Source organism: Vicia villosa, linkage group LG6 (assembly GCF_029867415.1).
Source record: "Vicia villosa cultivar HV-30 ecotype Madison, WI linkage group LG6, Vvil1.0, whole genome shotgun sequence".
Taxonomy (NCBI): Eukaryota; Viridiplantae; Streptophyta; class Magnoliopsida; order Fabales; family Fabaceae; genus Vicia; species Vicia villosa.
In genome coordinates, this window is record NC_081185.1 from 78427477 (window position 1) to 78449602 (window position 22126).

Consider the following 22126-nt stretch of genomic DNA (forward strand, 5'->3'; position numbering starts at 1 on the left):
CTATTAAGACGAGTATAAAAAGTAAAACCAAAAAAATGCATATAATTTCTAATTATACATTTACACAACATTTCTTTAGTAAAAGTATCACAAATAATATATATATATATATATATATATATATATATATATATATATATATATATATATATATATATATATATATATATATATATATAAAGGAATTATAATATATTATTGTTTAAATGCTTATATATATATATATATATATATATATATATATATATATATATATATATATATATATATATATATATATATATATATATATATATATATATATATATATATATATATATATATATATATATATATATATATATATATATATAAAGGAATTATAATATATTATTGTTTAAATGCTTTTTAGATGGTTGGTTAATTGGTTTTGAATGATGTAAATGATATCCACGTTCATTGTATTGTAGTTAAACTTATTTAAATTAAACTAGATATGTGGCCCGTGCGTTGCACGGGATTCATTTATCTTTACCTCAAATATTATATTAAATAAAATATATATTTTTTAGTAAATATAATTACATATAATTTATACTCATAATAATTATAATTAATATTGTGAATTTATACTTTGCTGTTTTTGGTGGAATTTTATAAATCAAAGAAGTTACAACATGAAAAATAATATCAATTTATTAAAATCTCATTAAATAAGTCTAACATGTTTTCAAATTACCTCCATTTTAAAAATACACTTATTTCCTAACTCGCCGCTTTTTTATTTTTATTTTATACAATATAATTTTATCTTACATATTTCATATTTTGTGGTCTACCATTCTCTTTACATTATATTTAAAATTGAATAATTCATAAAAAAATATAAAATACTTATTACAACATATAATACAATTGAGACGAAATATGATGAAGGACGAAGTGATATATATAAGAATATCAGATAATTTATTTATTATTATTTATTATTGAATGGGAAATCAAGAATTTGTCTAAATTACATAAAAGTGTACTTAGGATATGAATAATAAAAAATGTAACTTATCAGTTTTAATACAATGAAATTTTTCAATTCAGCAGAAAAAAAATTATAGAAAGTATTTTATAGTAAAAATTATAGAATATTTCTTTTAAATAATTTTTTTAATTCTATACAATAAAATATTTTATAGTAAAAAGTATTTTAATCAAAATTCCTAACAAAGCAAACACAAAATATAATTAGGTTAAAAATATAAACATGTTCAATACAATCAATTTAAAAATATATAAAATTTTAAATATAATATAAATATGTTTAATGCCAAAAATTTATTATAATAATATTGAACATTATAAAAAAAACATCTTTCTTCTTTTATTTTGGTGAGGCAGAGGGTCAAGACCAAAATAAAAAAAAAAAACAAAAAAAAAACTACAAAACAACAAACAAACATCTTAATCTCCAGTATAATTGATCCATAATATGGAAAAATAGATAAATATTAATATAATTCTCTTCAATACAATCAAAAAGTAAATTAAAAGTATTAAATTAATATAATATAAATAACTTTAAATTGATTTATACCATATCAATATTAATTATATTTAAATTAATAATAAAATCAATCCCATCTTATTAAAAAATCTATAATATTTTTATTAAAATTATAATCTTAATTAACAAAAAAAATTACAATAGTGGAAGGACAACTCATATTCCACTATTTTAACAAATAAAAATAAAATAAAAGACAAAAAATAAAAGAAAACAAATAAAAGTTGAAAAGAGAATTTATAAATAAAAATCTAAATCGGAGAGGTCAAAACGGCTCTTGAGAAAATTTTCTCAATAAAATGTGGTACCATGTTCCATCCGATAAAATTTTGTAGCATATGTCATTAGTTTGCCAGTTTGTCAATGCATCTATTCCATTCACTTTATACATGTTAATTCAAGCTTGCCACCCAAAATTTCATACTGGAGTTATCATGAAAAGATACCTACAAACAAAAAAACAACAATAAAGAAAAAAGTTTATCATGTAAAATAAAAATACAAAATATAGTATATTGATGATATGTTTTCAATATTAACCATTGTTATCATCTTGACTAATTCAAATAATATAATCGTTTAAAAAATTATCGTGTGTGATGGGATGAATAAATATAGATATGTGTATGATGAGATGGTCTATAAAGAAAGAGGTATTTATAAAGAAGAAGAAAATGTTAGTATAAATATGAATTAATATATATTTGGGAGTTATAAAATATTAATTAATATGAATTATTTATTATATTAATGTGATTAATGAAATACACCGTTTTTTTAGTATAAATATGAATTAATATAAATTTGGGAGTTATAAATATTAATTAATATGAATTATATATTATATTAATGTGATTAATGAAATAGACCGTTTTTTTTTTTTTGGTGAGATAATACTCTACCAATTCAACAAATATGATGTGGGTGAGATAATACTCTACCAATTTAACAAAATATGAGGTGAGTTGATTAACTATGCTTAAATTCTGTTTAACAAAATTCATAATTATAGCATCTTATATTCCACCGTTTTTTTTTGGTGAGATTTTATTCCGCCGTTTCTGCAAAATATATTTAGTAATAAAAAGAATTGACTTGGAGTTAGTGTGGAGAATTTAAAAAAAAAAAGGTGTAACACAAAAATTATTTTTTAATATTCATGATTTTTTTATTTCAATTGTTTATCAATTATTATTACTTACAGTTATATTATTTTTTAATTTAAATAAAATATTTTTAATCATTTATGACAATGATCTTTTTATAAAATTAATTAATTAATAAATGAAATAAGTAAAATTTTTAGTTTTTTATTATAATTTTAAAAATTTAATGATATTAGAAATTATATATTTAATTTATAGATTTGTAACTCAAAAAATTATAGTTGAGTGATTTATTAAAAATTTATAAAAAAATTATCCATTAATATTTTATTTTTAATTATATTATAAATATTATTATTTTGTTTATTATTATTGTTATATATATATATATATAATCAATAAAAAATACTTAATTTTTTTCATTAATATTATACTATTAATTATATTATTAATATTATTATTATTTTGTTTATTATTATTATTGTTATTATTATTATTATTATTATTATTATTATTATTATTATTATTATTATTATTATTTATTTTGAATGTAGGGATAAATTAGTAAACAAACAATTAGGGTTTATGCTTAGAGTTGCTACCAAGGTGACATGTGGCTAGGGTTGCCATCATGACAACCTTGAATTTATATTAAGTAGATTACCATATTCATTGAATTGAAGCTTACCCCCTTAGTCAAATTCGTAGGTTAGATACATTATGTATAAAACAATCAAAAAGTGTAACTATTTATTTTTGTTTGACCATGATAATAAAATTAATTTAGAAAAGAACTCTTTAAAAAATAAAATTTATTTGGTATCAGAAATGAGTATTTCGCTTGATACATAATTTTATTTTGGTTGTTTTCAGTCTTCACATTTTGCAGTAGTGTTTTACAAAAGCCAAAAGTGGTCATAACACCACCAACGGGGCCGCAATGCATGCTGTGAAAATGAATCTCCATCCATCTCACTCACAACATTCCTCCAACACTTCACAATTGCCGGTATTCCTCCCCGATGAGCTTGTAACTGAAGTACTTTCCTCCCTTCCTGTTAAATCTTTTATGCGAATGAGATGCTTGAGTAAGTTCTCTAATTCTCTCTTTACCGATCCTATTTTCATCAGAATGCATCTTCTTCGATCTGCTCGAAACCCTCATCTTGCACTTGTCACTAGCAAGACCAAAACTGTCGTACCCTTACCAATATGCCATTTATTCGAAAATCCTCCGATCACCCTTAGTGACGAACCTCATTACCTTATCAACGATGTTTGTTTATATCAATCCAACAGCCGCGTCATCCATCGTGTTGTTGGTTCCTGTAATGGATTGATCTGCTTTCTCACTTATTCAATTTTGCATCAAGATATAACGTTTCGTTTATGGAACCCATCCACTAGAACAATATCTAAAACATTAGGCCATTTAGATTTTTCAATTGACAGGGTTAGTCAAGCTAGATCTTTAAAGTTCGTATTTGGTTATGATAATTTAACCTCTACTTACAAGGTTGTGTTCCTAAATTTTCAACTTCGCAATACGATAACCGAGGCAAAAGTTTTAAGTTCCGTTGATAATGTCTGGAGAAATATTCAAAATTTTCCTGCGGCTCCACTTCAGTTTAAATTTCGCTTCCACCCTGTCTATAGCTTCTACCATGACAATGATGGTGTTTATTTGAGTGGCACTGCTAATTGGTTGGGTGCTTTTGACTACGAGGTTAAATCTCTTGAGAATTATGTTATTATTTCTCTTGATCTGGGAACCGAGACATACACGCAGATGCATCTGCCTCATGGTTTTGTTGAAATGCCTCGACTAGACCCAACTATTGGTGTGTTGAAGAATCGTCTTTGTTTTTCTTATGATTTTAGATTAACTCATTTTGTTATATGGCAAATGATGGAATTTGGAGTTCAAGAATCTTGGACACAGTTTCTTCAAATAAGTTATTTGGATCTTCGAATTAGTGTTTTGGATTTTATTCGACACAATTTTGGAGATAAGGAAATGTTTATGGTGCCAATATATCTGTCAGAGAATGATGATACGTTGATATTGGCTAGCAGGTTAGAAGAGCAGGCAATTCTGTATAATATGAGAGATAACACTGTCGAAAGAACTAGAATTACGAATAGAATAAGATGGTTATTTGTCAAGGAATATGTGGAAAGCTTGGTTTCAACCTCTCAATAGTAAGTTCTTGTTTCATTAATTCGCGTATATTGTTATATGCATGCATGATTGTTACATTTACTTCAACACTTTGTCACAAATTCGCGTATATTGTTTATTTTAAGCATTTAAATGTTTTGTAAATTAATATATATTAGATATCCTTCTTGATTTGATAATACCAGTAAATTAATGATATTGATACAGAATCCAATATTTTGTTGCACTTTTGAGAATTATGCATTCATTTTCCTTTGGGTTTTTGTTCTTTTATTTTTGTCACTCTCCTGCCTATGCCTAATTGCAGTCTTTTTTGAATTATAGATTCACAACTTTGACCAAATCAACGATATATGGCAGGATGGTATAAAGAAATGAGCATGTTGGAGATACATTTTCTTCAGTTAGAGTATTCACTTTGTATAAGAAATTTATAGCCTTTTTGTTGTTATATTTCTTTGAAAATATGCATTTGAAACTTACTGTTGTTTGTCTAAGACATATGATAAATGTAAAAGCTTTGCTTTTGTGACATTATTTAAGTTAAATGTTGCCTACTCATTACACCACAATGAAGGTCCTATTTTTTATCACCCCGTCCTCTTCATCAATGGTGTCCTTCGTAGGCAATGGGGATTCGAATGTGGCATTCAATCAAAGTTGGAGCAACCAGAAAGGGCCTACAAAAAGGACGGTGCTTTCTAGTTCGTACTTCTTGAGGTAGAGTCAACATATTCTCCTAAGGGTTCATGGAGTGGACCTAAAATCATTTGACTTAGGGATATCGTGTGCCCAGCGTTTTTAGTTGGTTTGCCATGGTAAGGAACCTCTTTGCCACCTGAAGTGATCTCGAGCAAAAGACGCATCGCGTTAGCCAAAAGGATAGTTAGGCAGGCAATGTTCTCTTCATCCAAAACCTCGTTAATGGTCTTGTCATAATGGTCAACAGTATACTAAGTGAAAGTGAATTTTCCTTCACTAAAATTGATGGTATCTTCGTCCATAAAGTTTGGGTCGAAGTCTTCTCCCGTTGTTCGAAGTCCAGCAATGACAACGATATCGAAAAGGGTAAAGGTCATCATCCCAGAAGGGGGTGGAAGGTATTATGAGAAGCATCCCGGAAGTATAAAGAAGCCACTAGCATATTTTAGCTATATTCAAGGCCAGACTTCCGAAGTTGGATCAAGTCGTAAATTCCCATATCTTTCCAAAACTGAGACTTCTTTGCCTCAATCTTAGCCAACCAATCACAATAGGGTTCAATATCTTTTGCCAAACGTGTAGAGCGAAACACTTTAAGAGTGTTGCTAATATAATCTAAAGTTATTGAGTCATGTACGATCGGAGAGTCAATCGAAGACTTCACATGATCATGTTGAAGCTTAGGTTGCACAAGAGTAATAAGTTTACCCAGATCATCTAGTTTCTTCTTGCTAGGTAAAGGCCTAGTTCTATGATATACAGGGGAAAAAAACTGAGATGAGAATAGCATCTACATTATGGTTAGGCATAGGACCCATAAACGCATGCGTTTCACAAGAAATTGTTAAGGGATAAGTACTTGGGAAGCATATATCTTCGTTTTTTCCTCAAGGAGGGGTGGTTCTGGAACGATTTGATGAGAAGATTCTTGTTGTTTCTGTGTTTTGGTTTTCTTAGGTGCCATTGTTAAAATACTAAGAAGTTTGAAGTTTGTAGTTGTGAGGATGAAGAAAGAAATAGTAGTATGTTTGAAAAAATGAAGAAATGGAAAAAGTTTAAAAGTTGAAAAAAATTCATTATTTATAGAAGCAGAAATCAACCTTTTACACTTCCTTGAGGTAAAGGTGTCAAAGTGAGTGGCGCACATGGAAGATTGTAAGAGGGTAGTCAGGCGGTTGCATAAGTTACAAATCCACTCTTAGTTAATAGGAGTAATCATCAGGGATGGATACACACGTCTCGACAAGACGTTTGGAAGACATGGTTATCATGATCTTGACGTCACATAAGTAAAGAGTCATACTGAGATGGCTTATGAGTCGAAATTGAAGATTCACAAAAAATCTCCATTTCTCCAAGTGTTTTGAATTAAACATTTATTGAGGGCAATTTGTTAGCTAGAAATTTTGATGACATGACAATATTGAGTTGAAATGATGATTGTTGAAAGAGAGTTAGTTCGAAAATAAATTTAAGATGATCTTATGAAAATTTCTACTAATAAGCTTATAGGTGGTTATTATCTCGCTAAGTATTGGCGAAAGGTCTTATTTTTCGTAAGTAGATGAGACTTAAGATATTTTGGAAACTTAAAAGAGAAACACGTCGACAGTCGCGTTGGTTGATTTGGCGCTTTGAAAGAAAGGAGTTTCCAAATTTCAAAGGTTGATCTTGTCCAAAAGGACGCGTGGAAGTTCAAGGATTCGAAGAACATCCAAACAGCGGACATGGCACTCTGTTAGGAAAAGACCGTTATGGTCGAACTAATATAAATTAGAATCTTAGCGTTAGGATTTTGTGTACTCAAATTCTGTACAAACACTCAATATTACTCGAAGTACCAACGTTTACCGAGAAAAGAGTTTCTGAAATGTACGTATGATTAACCAAATTTTATTCAAGGGTTAAGTATGTTTTAGGTCTCTATAAATATCTCAAATTTGATTGTTTATCTTTACAAAAGTTATTTTAATTCCTTTTACATTTAAGTCGAAGTCTCTTTACTTTCTTGTATTTACTTCCCATAGCGTTACAATTCCTTACAAATCAACCATAACATTCGAGAAGATGAACATTCGAAAGACATAGATCACCAAACTAAACACATCGTCCTATGATCAATCTAGTTGATCTTGTGAGTAACCAAACATCTTTGTTTTGGAAGACTAGCGCTTGCTTATCAAATTTCAATGTAAACAACGGGCACGAGCTCGGGTAATTATCCACTTAAATAAGCAGGTATGAGCGCAAGTATGGACACCTTAGTACCCAACTCGCCTCATACCCGCACACTATATATATTTGTATATTGTATTTATCTTATTTTATAAAAATGTGTGTTTATTAATTTTAAAAAATTCTTCAATGTTAAACGATTACATATTTAATATATGTGTTTGTTTATTTCATAATCCAACAAAATATTTTTAAAAATATTTATGTCAACAAAATATTTTAAAAAATATTTTTGGGGCCAAAGCGGGTATGAGCTCGTATACGGTGATTTTGTCCATCTGTAGATATTAGGATGGATAATATAGTACCCTGCCCAAACCCTATCCATTGTCATTCCTACTTGGGACATTTCTTGACACGTCATCCTCCGTGGATCGGTGAAATAGAAGATGTAGCGAGTTCATCCACGTGGTCGTCATGTGACCTCACCTTTTCTTATTATGATCATATTTCTCTTAATTACAAGTCGAAGAGTTAATGAACGAGGATTTTAACTTTGATGGAATTGATTTGTTACACGACAGTCTAGAGGTGGGTTGAGAAATTCTTTTTGTCTAAATGATCATTTTTTAGGAATTTCTCTTTCCACCCTAATACCTTTGAAGGGGCCTTGGCAAAGTTCCTCTTTTATCCCAAAAATTCGGAGATGCATCTCCGAACGCACCATATTTCGTTTTTTTATAGGTGTTTACGGATATGCATCTCCGAACTCATAAAATTCTTTCTTTTTTTTTTGTGAAAAATGGTATTTTCAAAGATGCATTTCCAAAATATCCTAATATTTGATTTTGTTATTTTTCGGATATGCATTTTCGAATTAACCCATTATTTATTAAAAAAATCAAAAATCAAGATATCAATTACATTAATTATATTAAATTGCATTAAAACTTGATTTAACCCTGATGATCTATGATGATATTCTTACTAAATTAAATATGATATTTTTATCTCAATTTTAGAAGTTTTATATTATTTTTAAAATATTTGACATGATTTTACTATAAAGAAATTTTATCATTTACATCAAATTAATTCAAATTCAAGAATCAAAACAAATATCAAAAGTGATGAGATGATTTGTTTCCTTAAGGAAACAAAATGGTAACAACGGTTAAAATAAGAGAAGTTCTTATTTCACTCCACGGTGAAAAGAAAGATCCTGCCCAATTTTATTATTTTTATCAATAAATCTAAAATTTTCATCAAATTAAATAACAATAATAATAATAATAATAATAATAATAATAATAATAATAATAATAATAATAATAATAATAATAATAATAATAAATAGTTAATTAAGAGAAAAAATAGAGTATGTATAATGTATTCAATTAAATGACACTTTTAATTTTAAAATATAAATATGGTATGACTGAATTTTATGATTTTATTAAAATTAATTTACACAACCTTTGAACGGGTTGATTAAATGTGATTTTTATTTCAACTAGTAGGAAACCCGTGCTATCGCACGGGTCTAGTCGGGACTTCACATTACATATATCTAATTATGACTTGAAAAGTTCCTTTATATATCTCAAACATATATATTTAACCAAAATGCAACCCAAACCTAGTCATATTAATCCCAAAATAGTTAGCAACAAAAGTGATAATAATACATCTAAACTTTTAGCTCTTTAAATAAAACAATAAACATATAGATGTTACAATCTTCAAATGCTATAATCTTAAATTATCAGAACCAATCAGTAACAAAGCCTGCATCATATACCTGCATAGTGAAATGCATAAAATAAGATTTCTATTTATCAAAACTTTGGAAAAAAAATAAATAAAGTGTGACATATATAGATACAAAGGATGAGTAACATTAATATATTTATAACTTATAATTTATCAAATTTTAATTCATGTGTTTGAAAAACAGTAACAAAAGAAATAGTTAAAAGATAGACATTAAAATGATCCATCAATAACTGGTATCTCATAGATACGTTCACATCTACCCGCCAATTATTTTTATAACTTTAATTTTATAAAACATTAACAAAAGAAATAATTAAAATATAGATAATAAAATGATCTGTCAATAATTGTATAACATAGATACGTTCACATCTACTCGTCAATTCAGATGAGTTAAGAAACCCCAATTGAATCCAAATGAGTTAATTCTAAAAAAATGTAAACATATTTAAGATATTAGTCCATTTTCCCAAACGTAAAATGTATGACAACTCCCGTCAAATGCTTAAAAATTTCTAAATTTAATGCATATTATTATAATATAAAATATAATTTATAAGTTTAAAAAAATATAATTTTAATTAAGAAATTAAACATAATTAGAGAATAAAATTTATTAAACCTATTTGAGAATTAGCTCATTTTTTCAAACCTAAAATGTATGACAACGCCCGTCAAATGCTTAAAAATTTCTATGTTTAATGTATTATTATAATAATTAAAATTATCACAATTAATGTATTTTATTTTTTACATTTTTATAAAGAGGCAAAACTTATTTTTGATGCGGTGATAAAACTTTATATTATGTGTACTAATTAAATAAAATGATCATATATAATTGTAGAAATATAAAAAGAATGACAATTTTCTATTTTTCATAATAAATTTATGTATATTTCTATCATAATTGTCTCATGTTTTTTTATCATATACAAATATTTATAAATTTTTTTTAGTATAAATGATACTTTTATCATAGAAAAAACTAACATTTTTTGATAAATTGAAATTTTAATATAATTTATTATATTTTAATAGTATTTTTAATTATAATTAATGCATTACTAAATTTTAAAAAGAAAAACTTAAATAAAATTATAGTAAATGAGTAAAATATTTATTTTAGTAATAAAGTCTATGTATAATAATAATAAGGGGACAACTTCTCTACCCATCACAAAAAGATGGGTAGTGTACATTCCACCAATCAGATGACACCATTTAATTTTTATGTATTTAATTATTTATCATATAGAACAATTGTTTGATGTTTTCAATGTATTTTACACTAAAGGTAGCCTTACCCAACTTTTTGAGGTGGGTAAATAAGAATTCACCTAATAATAATAATAATAATAAATAGTTACTTAAGAGAAAAAATAGAGTATGTATAATGTATTCAATTAAATCACACTTTTAATTTTAAAATATAAATATGGTATGACTGAATTTTATGATTTTATTAAAATTAATTTACACAACCTTTGAACGGGTTGATTAAATGTGATTTTTATTTCAAAGTCTAAAATCATGACTACTCTAAGTTTTTTATTTATGGGCTTTGCCCCCTCCATTCAGTTTTTTTTAGTTTGGTCAACAAAAACATTTAATAAAAATAGATAATAAATAACTCATTTATAGTTAAAAACATAACGTAGTCTTAATTCTTAAGAAATGAACGAAAATGTTTTCGCAAAAGATACTAACCAAAAAAACAAGTTATAAACCGCACAGCCTGCCTGAATCCTCCTTCTTCTAACTTGCCATAGCGTTCCACAACAAACAAACCAAAATCTCTCAAATGTCGCCCGCAGTTCTTCCCGAAGAACTCATCGCAGAAGTCTTATCGATCCTTCCCGTGAAATCTATTTTGCGATTCAAATGCGTCTGCAAGCCATGGAAATCTCTCATCTCTGATCCTTTCTTTATCGAAAAACAACTTCATCAATCACAAAAACGAAACACGCATCTCGCACTGATCTTGTGTAAACCTCACATACAAACTGTTTCCTATTATTATGATAGGGACTGTTGTCTGGTACCCTTTCGGTGATAATGTTTGGAAAAACATTCAATGTTTCCCTGTAGTTCCATACTATCGTGTGGCTCTTGTTCGCCATAGAGAGCAACGTGTTAATGAAGGAGTGTATTTGAATGGTACAGTTAACTGGTTGGCCATTCCAAATTCCAAATATTTTTGGGGACAATATGAAGAACATGAAGATCTTCCGGCAATTGATCAATTTGTGATTATCTCGTTGGATCTAGGTACCGAGACATACAACCAATTGCTTCTCCCTCGGGATTTAGTTGAAGTCCCGACTCTTTTGCCAACTATTAGTGTGTTGAGGGACTGCCTTTGTTTTTCCTATCATATTAAGACCACACATTTTGCTATATGGATGATGATGGAATTTGGAGTGCAAGAGTCTTGGACTCAATTCCTTAATATTAGTTATGCAGATCTTCAAATTGATTATGAATCCCCACGATATGGTTATGATCATCTACTGCACCCGCTGTGTCTTTTCGAGGATGATGACACAATAATATTAGCAAGTAGTCATGAAGAGCAAGCATTTCTCTATAATTGGAGAGATAATAGAGTAAGCAAAACTAGAATTGCCAACAATGTATTGTGGATGTTTTCCCGTGATTATATTGAAACCTTGGTTTCAACCTGTGGTTGAAAGTAAGTCCCTCTTCAATCATTTATTTGTTAGAATTTATGTTCTTGTTTTATTTTTAGTTTATGTTGTTTAGATTGTCTGAGTATTCCTTTTTTTGATTTTTCTCTAATGTACAAAGTGGATCCATTTGAATCATAGGATGACAACCCCAATTTCAAACCCATTAGGCGTTATTGATGGTTGCTTGCAATATGGCAAGAAGAAAGGAAAAAAATGAGAAATATGCCGGAATTTTTTATCTTCGTGTTTTTTTCCTTTGAAACCTTTGCAGAAAATAAGTAAATTTATTACTAAAACTTTTATAAGTTGTTTTGCTACTGAGGTGTAATTTGTGTAAGAATACAAAACTCTATGATAGGATGTTCTTGCAGTTGCATAAGTTTAACTGTATATTAATAATCTACAATCTTCTCTTCATGTTACTTTCATTTCATCATGCTTAGTTTCTCTCTCTCTCTCTTTTAATAATACATATTACTTTCCAAAGTGTTAAGATAGCAGTTACAAGTCATATACATCCTCAATTGTTATGCTTCAAATTTACTTTCGCAGACCAATCAAACCAATATACACTTTGAGGGAGTCAGGTGATATGTTAATTGCGTGAAGTTTGGGTTAGAGTGAAAGCGAATGTCGTTAGCTATCCGTATTCCGTCACAGCGGCTGCCAATGCAAAATCGTTTCTGGTTTGGGTGTGAGCCTGGTTATGTCAGCAAAATCGGTGCATTGTTTCTGCCTTTTTTTTATGACAATTTTATGCTTTGCCGATTTATGTTATGTGTCCTGGTACTGCCTTGTGCTGGTTTTTTCAAGCGCCAGGGACATGGGCTGTAACTATTTTATATAGAGAATCTTTATGAAAATTGTTCCTCCGATTTACGTTGTTGCAGTGGGTGCACTAATGTGATATACTGCGGAAGAATTGATTTTAATTTTTATGCAAATTTCTCCTCTTTTTTGTTCTTCATTGTAAAATTTGAAATGTGGTGCGTGATAAATTTAGAGGCTGGTTGTATTTTGCTGTCATAAAATTTGCACAGTTTAATTCAAAGAATGATAATGAGCTTGCTCTGTGGATAATAGTTCTGCTGCTGCTTTGTATTTTGAATGTTGTTGGATAGTCTGGGGTTAGCGTAATTACCAATGATCGTCATCCAAAACTATTTTGATGATGAAACCATGGAAATTAATTTCATGCACACAAGTAATCGGTTTTGAAACATGGTAATTTGAGTTTACCAGTTGAAGAGAGGGAGAGTAAGATGATTATCATTTACGCATTTTAATACACTATGTGTTTGGATTGGCGGTGGACAGAATTGATTCTAGTAGAATTGAGTTTGGTAGAATTGATTCTAGTAGAATTGAGTTTAGCAGAATTGATTTATGTTTGGATACATTTTTATAAAAGTGAGTTGAATAATAAATTATAGTGTAAAAATCATCCAGAATCAATTCTGGAGACAGAAGCTACAAATTCTAGCTTCAAGTAGAATCAATTCTGGAGACAGAATCAATTCTACTTTTATCAAACCAAACATCTTAAAATGACCCAGGATTGATTCTACACCTCTAGAATTGCTTTTGGCCTTTTCAAAAGCCAAACCAAACATGCACTATGAAACTTATAATTTTTCCCATACCACTTTCTGTTCTTCTTGCAAATAATAAAGCTAACAATCATCATCTAAACCAATATTATCAACTATCTACCCATTACTAAGAAATTGCCCAAACTTACTATTGTGCCCTTTCACTTTTTTTTTTCCTCCCTTGCAAAAGGTTAATCATGTAATTAACAAATTCAATATTCACCTATGCCAATTGTATCTTTCTTATTGGTCCATTCCAACAATTTGTCCCAAACCTTTTCTGATATAAACTTTTTTCTTCTCTCTCTATTCGTTCTCCATAGCACTGAATCCTCATTCCCACCCCATTTGAATTTTCATCAAACCCTAATTTCCCATCTCTCAACTTCCTATCCGTCTTCAGTTCTTCTACATTCAACCTAGAACCGACACATTCCTTGGGTTGGGGTTGCTGGCGTGGCTAAGTTAGTTTAATTTCATTGTGTGCATTTACGGCGTTTAGCATTTCACGATTTCAACCGCTTCCTTGACGTTGTTGAAAACGATTCCTTGAAACATGACCATCTACATCGGGTAAAAATACTATATCTAGCTTCTTCCTTCGTCCAGATCCAGCTTCTCCGAATACTGATTTGTTTGCTATTGATGTGGCTCTACTACGTCTTACTCGCTTGTGTTTGATTCAGTTTTAGATTTACGATTTTCTATGTTTTGTGGTTTATTTGATTTCTGACTTTTTGTTGTGATTCATTCATTTGGATGCATTTTTTCAGATCTGTGAGCTGAAGGTGTAAAGGTGTGTAATTTTATTTATACACGTTCTATTTTCTAACTTCTTTTGTGATAGTTATAACTTTTTGTTGTGGTTTTTGTTTGGGTTGTTGTTATAATTTGTTGTTATAATTTGTTTAGGTTCTCTTCATCTTTTTGCTGTGAAAATTTTGCTTATTTAGTTGTATTTTTTCAGATCCAGTTTTTTTGGCGTGAACATGGTGTGAAGACGATTGGAACCATGACTGAATTTGTCTGAAAGTATTTGATAGTGAATGCTAGCTGTTTGATTAAATGACTGAAAGAATTTGATTGTGAGAATTTGTACTCATAATATCAAATAAGCTCATAAATTATTTCATTCATGCTATTCTTTTGTTGATGTTGCAGCTGACTAGAGACCATGGATAAAGCAAAAGATGCAATGGCAGGAATCATGGACATGATGAAGGTTAAATTCAGATTTCTTTTATACTTTGTCTCTTAAAATTCAATTTTGATTCCAGTTTTTTTCACTATATAGTTGCTACAAATTTTAGTACATATGTCTATTGATTCCAGTTTTTCAAGTACCATGTCCAAGTGAGTTAGGTATGTGCAAACAAAGATCATGGAGTCTATTTGATGTGAGGTTCATGGAAAGAGGATCAGCATTCATCCTTTATTGATTTTATCTCCACTTTCCTCTCTGCAAATTCCTTTCGCCTTAATTTTGTTCCAATTGCTTCTGTAATTAGACAGCAATATATTATTATCTCAGACTATTTTGAATTTATCTCAGATTATTATGGGCTACAAGGTTCTAAGTTGATCCGATGTATGAGTTTTTGAGAATATAATTCGTTGTAGTTATCTCTCTCTATTTCTCTCTCCACCTTTCATTTTTAATTTATTTGTTAAGCAAAATAATTCAAATGCTACCGTTGCTACGATACATTGATTAACAAATCTAATGGCTGCCACTGATTGCAAGAACAAGTGACTCTGGATCATGGTCTGAGTTTTTGAATGTGTAGTTTTTCAAAAAGTGTAACGAATTAGTAGTTTAGACTTTAGACTTCAAGGCCTCCAATATTGAGTATGTTACTATTTAATGTTGTCTTTTTATTCACTGTGAATTCATAACATTGCTATTAATGTAATTACTTTTGAATTAATATTGTCCTAAAACCTATGATGAATTAAGCAGAACCTAATAATGTAATTATTGATGAGTTAGGCAGAAGAATTTCTTAGGCCAGAATTTGCTGCGGTATCCGAGTCGGAAGTGGCGCTGGTATTATCGAGCTGGTGCAGCAAATAGCATTGTTTCGTGCCAAAATATTCACCTTGGTAAAGGAATGTAGGAGCCTTTCAGTTGCCAAGAAGCATTGTTTTGTGCCAAAATATTCACCAAAAGAATCAGCTTTTATTTGAATATTCTAACTATATGTTTGCACATTGTTGCAATAACCACTTTTATCTGTATCGGTCATTTTTATAAACTGTCATGACAGTATTTTAAATAAATTGTATAGCTATTGTGATAAGGTACCTTACTTCCATTTTATAAACTATAATTCTATTATTCTATTATGATAACTATATAGCTATTAACCATATTCTATACACTTTTTAGTATGTCTATTACTTATAATATGCAACTGGTAGCTAGAGTTTATAAGAAGGAATGAGGAAAAACAACAACAGCTAACCATGTTACCTAATCTCAATTTTAGACCACATTTACATTTTATTATAATTTTACATGTTAACAATTACATTTACGCAAATATATTTAGACATTTTTAAGATGACATTTACCTAATTTAATATAGGGCTGTGTGAAATTTATTGAAATTGCAATTTCATTTTCACTAAGATTAGGAAATACATAATTTCACTAAATTTTGGATAGAACAAAAATGAAGGAGAAGTTTGGGAATCAAATTGTTAATGTCACTGGATCATATTCATTTAAGTAATAAAAGAATATTTACCTTTTTTCATTCTCATATCATATTTCTGTATGACAAATGAAATTCATTTTTCAAAATTAATAGTTACATATCATTATTAAATATTACATACACTCAATGACAAGCATAATTATATCACATTTCTTTTTTAACACTTTCAAACTATCATTTTAATTTTTTTCTCTATTTATTTCTTATCATTAAAAATACTAATAATTTATTTTTTAAATTTTAATAAAATTAAAAATTTAATTTGTCACGGGTCACTATCAACACAGTATATATTTTATTATTCTTTAACCTATAGTGACCCATATCAATTCCTTTCAATTTATTTTTATTCAATACTCGACCCGATTTTGCTATTGTTTTCTTGACTTATCTTAAATTTTTTTTATGAATCTTTAATTTAACTCAGAACCTAATTTTTATACTACTAATATTTTATTAGTAATTTTTTTAAATGATTAATTTCTATTGTATATATGCAATTTGGTTAAACTTCTTTATTTCATATTTTTCGTATCGTTCATAAAATACTACACCATAAATAATGCACCCGGGCGACAGCACGGGTCTCTGACTAGTTATAATATATAATTTCCCTTTCTGATGTTGCTGCTTTTTTTCTTCTCATTTTGTACTTGCATTGCACCAAGCAATGTTCAATCAACATCACAATGCCATCACACCATTTCCAATGTTAAATTCTGCTTCCACGCCGTTTCCCAATGCCATCACAAAGTGGTATGGGGAAACTTTATCAGCATGATCTTATTATACTCATATGATTTCACTACTTAAGAACCTGCGACAATTCTCTTAAAATAGAGTAAGGTATGCCAAGGAGAATTGTAAGGATGCATAACTCTCTTGAAATAGAGGAAGAGTGGGTTTGAATGATGCATTTTAATGATGGAAAGTAATGTTTTGAGAGAATTTAAAATGACTTGAACAAAATATATTGTTTGGATAACAAATATAGAGAATCGTTAAAATGATATAAATTTATGAAATATTTTATTCAAGTTAAATTTAAGAAATTTCAAATGACACCAAAAAATAAAGAATTTGAAATTGCTCCATAGTTTGTATCTTAATTTTTTTTTCAATTTTACAAAATGGTACTTATATCTTATGAAAAATTTTGATTCACCTCAAAAATTTTCAAAAAAATTGTAAATAAGTCCCTAATAATTTTCAAAAATTGCAAATTGATCCCAATTTTATATATTTAATTTGGTCCAAAAGTTTTAAAAATTATGAAAATGACTCAAAAAATTTAACAATTAATCATTTTACTACTTCATCCAAACAAAAGAATTTAGAAATGAACGAATTTCAATTGAATCATTTAAAATGCTTAGAACTTTGAATTCCTTGAAAATTATAAATTACCTCATTCAAACACACTCTAAATGAATGCTAAGAACAATTGTCAGAAAGTAAAAGTATGTAAAATTTGTACCAATCTGTGAAGGAGCATTGTAAGGAAATATAAACTTGTAATATAAGCATAACTCTTATGCACTATTTATTAAAACTTTGACAATATATAATATTTTTAACCTTTAATATTAGTGTATATTTGAGTATTTGGTTTTTTTTTCACCAACACTATCCGGCTTACTTCGCCTATCTAATTCGGGGATCAGTTTTGACATCAAGTAAAACTGCCTCGAATGTGACATTAAGCCAGAGTTAAAGGAGCCTGAAATAACCAGATAGCAGAAGGGAGCCCTTAGGAATATTTATGGGGCCTAAATCTTTCATGGCCTGAGATGCTAGGCTCGAAGATTCATATAGTGGTGTCAAAATTAACTGGCTCAAACAAACGTTCTTCCTGAGTAAAGTTGGTTAGCTAGAGTAACAAATGGTTTTTCTACTTGCAGAGAACCAAATCAAAAGACGAAATGAGACAGCCATAAGGACAAAAATGCAATGTGTTCTTCGTTGGAAACGTCCTTGGTTGTTTCTCAAAATGAATAGCGATGAATTTCGTGAAGCTAACACGCTTTGAATTAAAACCTATCTTATTTTTCTTTTGGATAGCTAGGTCCAAGGTTGTCAGACTCGCGAGTTTACTCGGACTCATAAAGGGTCTGTTTACTCGACTTGCAGACTCGACTCGTAAACTCGTACAAGTTTATGAAAAATTAAAAATAACTTTAAAAAACATGTAAGTAACACATATATTTATAAATCTTTAAATGCTTCATACATGACACTAGTATATATAATGGTACACCAATTAACATTAAAATTTAAATTTCATTATCCATATCAAACTTCATAACTAAAAAACTTGATGATAAAACAAGAAAAATAGTAAAGTATGTAGTTAAAGATTTAAATTACCCTGCTCATTGTTGAAGAAAGAGGAAGTCTCTTAATATATTATGGATAATAGTCCACCATATAGCATTAAGTTCCCTTTACTTATAGATTTAAATTGCGGTTTGCAACTGCAATTGAAGCCACAATATTATTGATGTGGTATTTTTCGCTTTCGCATCGGACTGTAATTGTAGAGTGATTTGAAATCACGCGTCCTTCCACCTTAGGAATCACACTAAACAACTTCGTCCAAGTTTCTTCAAGTATTCTTGTCAAAAATAAAAATTTAGACCTCAAAACTCAATTTACTTTTGAAAAATATTGACACTATGTGATTTTAACAGTATATTTTATCTTCTCAATCATAATTCACGCTGCAATGGCTGCTATGCACATTGCAACAACCTCAATGACTACAATCACAACATCTGCAACCGCAAGTGCATTCACAAACATAATTTAAAACCATGCCTCTACTCAAATTGTTCTAGATATATATGTCAAAATATATTTCGAACTGAGATGATTTTATGTCTATATCATCAAGGTTGTCCACTCACCCTAGCTTTCCTTTCAACATTTTCATGCAGAATCTTTATAATAATTATTAAAAAGCAATTATTTAATAAAAGTTGTAGCAAATTTTCATGAAAGAAATGCATTATTGCAAAACAGACAAAAACTTTTTCTGCCATAAAGCATAAATCTTCTAAACCATTTCATCATGTGCAAATTGATACATGGATATTGGCGATCAGTGGACCCGATTGAAACAAAATGGCACATCAACTTTACACAAGATAATATACAAGAGAAGCATCCAAGTGAAACATATAGCAAAGCCCTTACAACATAAAAGATATATTTACGATAACAAGTGTGAACACAATAAGAGACTGCCAAACTCGACTGCGTCGCCGATGAAGAGAGAAATATGGGTTTCTGAAAGAAGGGATTAGGAGAGATACATTTCTAATTCTCCTACAAGAAATAAAATAAGGGCATTTTTATAAAAAAAAAGAGGGGAACTTAGGCCTGTTTTGAGTTTTTTTTTAAAAAATTAGAAAAACTTTAAACTTGTAAACTCGCCACAGACTTGCGAGTCTATACAATTTTATGTGAGTCTACTTGATTCTATCAAAAAAAATTCTTTGTGTGAGTGTACTCGCTTTTGCTTCATAGACTTGTAAACGCGTACGAGTTTACGAGTCTACCCACGAGTTTGACAACCAATGCTGGGTCAAAAACTTCACCAGACAGTCGAAGGCCAGTGATGGTAGCCATATTAAACAACATTGGTGTAATCATGCCAAGACAAAATTGAAAGGTGTTTATCGAACCCTCCTAAAAATTAAGTGCATCAAGTAACATGTTTTAGTTGTATGTAGGACCTATCCTAGATAGTTGAATTAAGTCGAAAAGACCTTGATCTTTCCAGGTATTTTTATAACTAGTTGAAATAGTTTCATTGATCAATATATGGGGCAGAAGGAAACATGCGACAAAACATATAGGTGAAGTCGAAAGGTTTGTTTACAGCCGTGAGAGGTTTAGAATGTTCATAACAAAGGAAAACCTCACTAATCTTTTCTACATTCATGTTAAGACTAGGGAAACGATCTAAAAAGCATGTGTTGTATCCGAAATGGTGAAAGGGATTGATACTTAAGATTTCCAAATTATGGCTTTTTCTTCCTCAAGTGGAGGTTAAGGGAGAAAGATTTGATTTCTAGAGAATGGAAGTTCGAATAGATGCAGCAAAAGGAATTTCTGGCTTTGAAGATTCTTTGGATGCCATTTGAGTTGCAATGAGTAAAGATTGTAAAGAAAGTGGAGGTTTTTATAAAGAAAAGCTTTAAATTTTTTGAGCTTTTTCGTTAAAGATGGAAGAGAAAATGGAAGAAACGAAGAAGAAATCTTTTTATAGCTTCAGAAAAAGACTTTTTATTTTTGTTCAAATCAGAAAATGTTATGACACGTGTGCCACGAAAAATGAGAAAAAAGAAATTGAAATTGAGTGTGGCCCACGATTTCCTAGGAAATCGAAACCATGATGGTTTTTCTGATGTCAGCGCACCACTTTGAGCATTGGTGAAACTTCAAACATGCCAATTGTCTCTTGAATGAATTGAAAGTCACATTATTGGGGAAGAATTTGTTAACCAAGAAATTTCACTATGTTAACTTGACCCGAGGAAGTGGTTGCAACTTCTGCACAAACGTAAAATAATATTTTATACTTTTTAGGCCATAGGTAAGTTTAAGACGAAATTAATACTAAATTCACAAAAACTTTAATGCATGCTTTTTTCTAGAGAAATCACACAATGTGCAATAGGATTTACTACGGTCCTTCAAGCAATAAATTTAAAATTAAGTAATTGTTTACCAAAATCACTGAAAAATGTTACCAACTTATGCATAGAATAGCTAAGACTGATCCTTTGACGATATGTACTAAATATTTTTGGAAATGAAAAGTATTGCTTTTATTAAAAAAAAGTAAATTAGGAGTATTAATTAGAGAAATAATTGAAAGATCAAATCTAAAAAATGCATTAGAAACTAAGAGCGACTCTTATTTTGTGATAAATAATTTTTACAAATGTGACATTTATTTTGGGCCAGAGAGAATATTATATTAAGAATTAATATTACAAAATGAGAATGATAGATTATTGTTGAAACAAATGAAATAATAATAAAAAAGATTAAACTAAGGTTATAAATAGTATTAATAAAAAGTAAATAAATATAAATATATATATAGGCGATTCTAATATGTTTTGAATAATCAATCCCAAATTCATTCCGAACCGATCGACTTCTATAAAATGACACCCAAGCCCATTCAATAATAATTTTTTTTTATTTGTGGTTTTAAATTTTTTTAATCGGTTTGGGATTTGCACACCCTTAATTAACATGTTACTTTTATTAGTTTTATCAAAAAAGTTATATATAATAGTTTTTTTAAAACACAAATTATATATAATAATTTAACTAATTTATTTATAAAAAAACGTAAAATTCTGATTAAATTTAAATAAAATTTTAAAAAAATATTACATTTTATGTTATTATTAAAATAAAAATAATTATTAATGAGGTAAAATTTGATTTATAAATTATGTCAACTAATCTTCGCTACATCTTACATCTTCGTCGTCACACCAACAAAAATGAAACTCAAATGAAGAGAACCTATAATTTCAAAATAAATTAAAATAGATTTTAAAATAGAAGGGTTGGAAATGAGTCGAATCGAGTCGAACTTGTCTCAGTTCGATTCAA

General features: G+C 29.0%; 2 protein-coding genes and 1 long non-coding RNA gene across 4 annotated transcripts; all 3 read left to right on the forward strand.

The window, feature by feature from the left end:
- The first annotated feature begins 3586 nt into the window (after nucleotides 1-3586).
- On the forward strand, nucleotides 3587-4849 carry LOC131613946 (F-box/kelch-repeat protein At3g23880-like). The gene has a single exon (XM_058885587.1). It carries the CDS (start codon nucleotides 3587-3589, stop codon nucleotides 4847-4849), a length of 1263 nt encoding a protein of 420 aa, XP_058741570.1.
- A 6653-nt stretch (nucleotides 4850-11502) lies between these two features.
- LOC131613948 (uncharacterized) lies at nucleotides 11503-12174 on the forward strand. Its single transcript, XM_058885588.1, has one exon. The coding sequence runs from the start codon at nucleotides 11503-11505 to the stop codon at nucleotides 12172-12174; it is 672 nt and encodes a 223-aa protein (XP_058741571.1).
- Nucleotides 12175-14015: 1841 nt separating this feature from the next.
- On the forward strand, nucleotides 14016-15355 carry LOC131611703 (uncharacterized). 2 transcript variants are annotated; one of them, XR_009287097.1, is made up of 4 exons: nucleotides 14016-14339; nucleotides 14540-14562; nucleotides 14734-14988; nucleotides 15099-15355. It is a non-coding gene; the product is annotated as an uncharacterized LOC131611703 (long non-coding RNA). The 2 variants fall into 2 exon arrangements; XR_009287096.1 differs by having other exon boundaries at nucleotides 14734-15355.
- The last annotated feature ends 6771 nt before the right edge of the window (nucleotides 15356-22126 follow it).

Excerpts from the sequence above, each read along its gene's own strand:
- LOC131613946 (XM_058885587.1), top strand. The coding sequence starts at position 3,587 with ATGCATGCTGTGAAAATGAATCTCCATCCATCTCACTCACAACATTCC.
- LOC131613948 (XM_058885588.1), top strand. The coding sequence starts at position 11,503 with ATGATAGGGACTGTTGTCTGGTACCCTTTCGGTGATAATGTTTGGAAA.